Source organism: Bombina bombina, chromosome 11, assembly GCF_027579735.1.
Source record: "Bombina bombina isolate aBomBom1 chromosome 11, aBomBom1.pri, whole genome shotgun sequence".
NCBI classification, from domain to species: domain Eukaryota; kingdom Metazoa; phylum Chordata; class Amphibia; order Anura; family Bombinatoridae; genus Bombina; species Bombina bombina.
In genome coordinates this window covers 163,107,517-163,113,516 of record NC_069509.1, presented here as the reverse complement: position 1 = coordinate 163,113,516, position 6,000 = coordinate 163,107,517, and the positions used below count along the sequence as shown (strand labels likewise).

At 40.1% G+C, this 6,000-nt stretch overlaps 1 protein-coding gene across 1 annotated transcript in view; it reads left to right on the top strand.

Moving 5' to 3' along the window:
* Nucleotides 1-556: 556 nt before the first annotated feature.
* The window catches only part of CLEC19A (C-type lectin domain containing 19A), a 65,745-nt gene continuing 60,301 nt past the window's right edge, over nt 557-6,000 (top strand). The window contains exon 1 of the mRNA XM_053695062.1: nt 557-724. Within this exon, the coding sequence (XP_053551037.1) occupies nt 616-724 (109 nt within the window). The 5' untranslated portion in view covers nt 557-615. The remainder of the gene's footprint in view (nt 725-6,000) is intronic.

Here is a 6,000-nt window from a genome sequence, read left to right as displayed (position 1 = left end):
AATTGTTCTCCAATCAGGGCTCTAGCTACAACAAAAATGCCATATGGGGAGCACGCTGATTGGACAAAAATTCAAACCCTTAGCACACAGAAAAATTGACTATAGAAGTGGGCGGCGGAGTGCGCAATATTTAAATTTCATATCTATATTAAAAAGTAAGGTAAAGCGCATCTTCATTACAACTGATTTTTTTTCTGACAAATGTCATTTTCCTTCCTAATGCATCATGTGACAGCCATCAGTCAAATAAAAAATGCATATATCTTGGGAATCCTCCACATGCTCAGTAGGAGCGGATGCCTCAGAAAGTGTGCATATAAAAGATTGTGCACATTTTGATAATGGAAGTGAAAGTTTAATTTTAACCAGACTGTCCCTTTAATAGCTCTGGACTTAGCATAACTGACAGCCCTGTGTAGATAAGATTTTAGTACTCAGAAGCTCATGCAATACCACTAGGATTTTGGTCAGCCTATCCCACAAGACATGGACAGTAACTAGTTTGGGGGAGTGACCTGTAAGAGTATTACATCTGCTTCTGTAAGTACAACATGAACAGTAAAAGGATCCAAGACTGACTCCAGGAAGGCTTGTCCCATAGTTCCAAAACTAAAAATGAGGCACTGTCTGCTCGCTTACATCCAATGGGACCTGTGTTTTATGGCTGCAATGATCATACTTACTGTTCAAGCTTTTCCACAGACAGAAATGCAAGTCAGTCAAGGTAAGTCAACTTTACTGCCAACTAGAAATATTTTACTGTATAAAGAACTGAGATTTACAAATGCTTTAATCTGCTTTATAAAACACAAAACTCATCTGGAATTAAAATTAGGACTATACTGTTCTTTCAACCGCATCTATTATGTTATATTATAGATATAAATACATATAAATATATTATGTTATATAATAGACATAAATACATATAAATATATTATGTTATATTATAGAAATAAATACATATAAATATATTATGTTATATTATAGACATAAATTCATATAAATATATTATGTTATATTATAGACATAAATACATATAAATATATTATGTTATATTATAGACATAAATACATATAAATGTTATATTATAGACATAAATACATATAAATATATTATGTTATATTATAGACATAAATACATATAAATTAAAGAAACATTTTTGACAGAAAATACATTTTTATATATTGTGTTATTTAATATTTTCTCCTAAATCACTGCTTTTCCAACAAGTATAAAGTTAAAAAGTATCTCTTCTATATTACTTTTCTAGTAGCTAATTAAAATTTTTACAATGACAATGTCACAGAATCAAAATATTCTCTATTAATAGACTGCAGTTTATTGTCCAAAGGTAATTGTCTGTTTGGATCCATCAGTGCTTATCAGTTAGTATGTATAAAATGTCTATGTATAAGTCTTATGAGTTTTAGATGGAAGATGCTTGAATCTGTTTTCCAGCAGAACTGGTGGAGACCAATATAATAGATTAATTCTAGAATGCCAGGAATATCCATAAAGCTATCAAGAGGATTCATTAACCTGTTATCTTCCAGATTGTATCTCTCTCTGGCAGACAAGAGGTTAAGCCATAGTATTAAAGGGATCATATTTTCAGTCAAGATCTGTTTTTATTTTTCCAAATAACGTTTTATACCAGCTGTGTTCACAATATAGGATAGTGAGAGGTGCTGCTAGCGGAATCAAACACTAATAAATTCCATGTGTCCAACTGTCAAAAGCAGAAGCTGCAATAATGATGCAGAACTAATTCACACATTTAACCTGGGATGAAATTCTAGACCAGTTGGTGCAAATTTTGACCAAACAACCAGAGCAACTTAAAACAACCAGATTCCCTTTGCAGACCAAGCAAGGCAGTTTTATGCCTGAAGAAGCTGTTAGTAATTATTTGTCCCTGATTCAATTTAAAGAGCAACAGAATATATTTCTTTAGTTTGATGCTGGCATTGAAAATTAAAGGGACGTGGAAATCAAAACTGACACAGAGTGTACAATAAAAAAATATTCTAATTCTATTCTCAAATGTAACTTTTATTCTTTCTATCCTTTGTTAAACTTAGTTCATTTTCATGAGAGCATACTGAGGTAGACTAAGTAGCGTGCACGTTTATTGAACACTGTATGTACATTGATGCAAACACAGCTGTCATGTAGTGCTTAAGACATGCTCTGTCCTCATTATACACCAATAAACAGGAGCTACGATGCTACGATTTTTTTTACTTGTATGTTCTGTCTGAATCATAATAAAATTTTGACTTACACGTCCTTATAAGGAGATAATTAATCAAAGTAGCCCTCTAACATGCGGTATGCCCAAAATATGAAACCTCAGAACAGATTCAATTACCCAATAGCCCCTTAAGTGGCAATTTTGCCAAATCATGAGACCTCAGTGCACATGCAAATCCCCACCAGCTTCATCAAGCAAAAAACATGCCCAGAATATTACAGAGTCAGACCAGATGTAGTCCCCAGCCAACCTGTTAAACAGCATCATGCTGAAAACATTAGGTTCTCTGGTGAGGAGCACTTCTTTAACAAACTTTTAACACTTGTTACATGTCCAGGCTAAAGTTGAGATACATCCCCCTGCAACCCCTGTACTTTAGCTACATACCCAAACCATAGATGAGATACATACCCCTGCAACCCCTGTAATTTAGCTACATACCCAAACCACAGATAAGATTCATACCCCTACAACCCCTGTACTTTAGCTACATACCCAAACCATAGATGAGATACATCCCCTGCAACCCCTGTACTTCAGCTACATACCCAGAGCACAGATGAGATACATACCCCTACAACCCCTGTACTTTAGCTACATACCCAAACCATAGATGAGATACATCCCCTGCAACCCCTGTACTTCAGCTACATACCCAGAGCACAGATGAGCTACATACCCCTGCAACCCCTGTACTTTAGCTACATGCCCAAACCACAGAGGAGATACATCCCCTGCAACGCCTGTACTTCAGCTACATACCCAGAGCACAGATGAGATACATCCCCCTGCAACCCTATGTACTTTAGCTACATACCCAGAGCACAGATGAGATACATCCCCCTGCAACCCCTGTACTTCAGCTACATACCCAGAGCACAGATGAGATACATCCCCCTTCAACCCCTGTACTTTAGCTACTTGCCCAAACTACAGATGAGATACACCCCCCTGCAACCCCTGTACTTCAGCTACATACCAAGACCAAAGTTGAGATACATCCCCCTGCAACCCCTGTACTTCAGCTACATACCCAGACCAAAGTTGAGATACATACCCCTGCAACCCCTGTACTTTAGCTACATACCTAGGCCACAGATGAGATACACCCCCTGCAACCCCTGTACTTCAGCTACATACCCAGACCACAAATGAGATACATACCCCATGCAACCCTTGTACTTCAGCTACATACCCAGACCACAGATGATACATACCCCTGCAACCCCTGTACTTCAGCTACATACCCAGACCACAGATTATACATCCCCCTGCAACTCCTGTACTCCAGCTACATACCCAGACCAAAGTTGAGATACATACCCCTGCAACCCCTATACTTTAGCTACATACCCAGACCACAGATGAGATACATACCAATGCAAACCCTGTACTTTAGCTAAATGCCCAAACCACAGATGAGATACATACCCCTGCAACCCCTGTACTTTAGGTACATACCCAGCGCACAGATGAGATACATCCCCCTGCAACGCCTGTACTTCAGCTACATACCCAGAGCACAGATGAGATACATCCCCCTTCAACCCTTGTACTTTAGCTACTTGCCCAAACTACAGATGAGATACACCCCCCTGCAACCCCTGTACTTCAGCTACATACCAAGACCAAAGTTGAGATAAATCCCCTGCAACCCCTGTACTTCAGCTACATACCCAGACCAAAGTTGAGATACATACCCCTGCAACCACTGTACTTTAGCTACATACCTAGGTCACAGGTGAGATACATCCCCCTGCAACCCCTGTACTTCAGCTACATACCCAGACCACAGATGAGATACATACCCCTGCAACACTTGTACTTCAGCTACATACCCAGATCAAAGTTGAGATACATACCCCTGCAACCCCTGTAATTCAGCTACATACCCAGACCACAAATGAGATACATACCCCATGCAATCCCTGTACTTCAGCTACATACCCAGACCACAGATGATACATACCCCTGCAACCCCTGTACTTCAGCTACATACCCATACCACAGATGATACATACCCCTGCAACCCCTGTACTTCAGCTACATACCCAGAACACAGATGATACATACCCCTGCAACCCCTGTACTTCAGCTACATATCCAGACCACAAATGAAATACATACCCCTGCAACCCCTGTACTTTAGATACATGCCCAAATCACAGATGAGCTACATACCCCTGAAACCCCTGTACTTCAGCTACATACCCAGACCAAAGTTGAGATACATACCCATGCAATCCCTGTAGTTTAGCTACATGCCCAGACCATAGATGAGATTCATACCCCTGTTACCCCTGTACTTCCGCTACATACCCAGACCAAAGTTGAGATACATACCCCTTCAACCCCTGTACTTCAGCTACATACGCAGAGCACAGATGAGATACATACCCCTGCAAACCCTGTAGTTTAGCTACATGTCCAGACCATAGATCAGATACATACCTCTGCAACCCCTTTAATTTAGCTTCATTCCCAGACCTCAGATTAGATGGAAGCACCTGCAACCCATTTACGTCAGCTACAGATAACATACATACCCATGTAATCCCTTTACTTCAGCTATTTGCTAAGGCCTTTAATTAGATGCATACCCACCATAAGATTCAGTGAATAGATATGCCCCATCACACTATAGACCAGATGATTGGCCCACTGCAACCTCTTATGCTAGGCATATACCCACTTTACAGTACAGTGCAGATGGATGGTCCCTGTACCCCCTATGCCAAATTTATGCCCATATCACATGACTGACCGGGGCAAAGCACTCTGCAGCCCCCAAAGCCAGAGGTTGGATTATCACAAAGTAAAACTTCAGTGTTTTTCTATTAACCGCCAAACATAACATTACAGTAATAAAGGCATTGGCGTTTACTGAATGCTTCTTTGAGATTCACAAAAACACCTATATTTAAACAATGTAGTGAAACCATTTGACATAACATATAGGGATGTCCTCAGGTTATTCAGCTGTGAACCCCAGTAAGTAGCCTACAACAGAGTCTCTTTAGTTATCCAACAGCTCAGTGTCTACCAGCACTGCAACTTTTCTCAGTCCATGCCACAGTCAGTGATTCTAAAGCTGAAATCATGACTTCTTAATATTTTACATTACACCACAGACCAGATGTATTAGCCCCAGACACCCCAATATGTCAGTAACATGCCCACATCACAGTCCTCCCTAGATTAATTACCCCTGCCCATGCTCTTGGCATTTATATGCCCACAATGCATTACAGATCTGCTCCAAAGCACAAACAACACTCCTATTATATTTGCACCAACATTACCGCTTATACCTGAAGCATGGCCTAAGCACCGCTAATGCCAGACAAATGACCAGATTACATTGAAGACCAGATGTATAGCTCACTGCACCTTTCACATGCCAATTTAATGCCCACATCCCCTTATACAACACATACATAACCCATACCCCAAGCCTACAGCTCAAATGCATGGTCCCTGATGCACCATACCATCTGTGTTGCTTCAAATTATATATTATCGCAGAAAACAGCACATGAGGACTTAAAGGGGGAGAGAAATATAGATAAAGTACAGTTAAATTAAAGGAAGCAATAATCATTAAGAGAAGAGCACTGTGTCTGGCTGCTCTGTGTTCAACACCAATATGGCAGCCAGGCTATTCACATGAGGAGACGAATGCAAAGGCAGCTAGCCAACCAGAATTGGGTGGGTCACATGATCCCCAAGTTTGAAGAAACCTT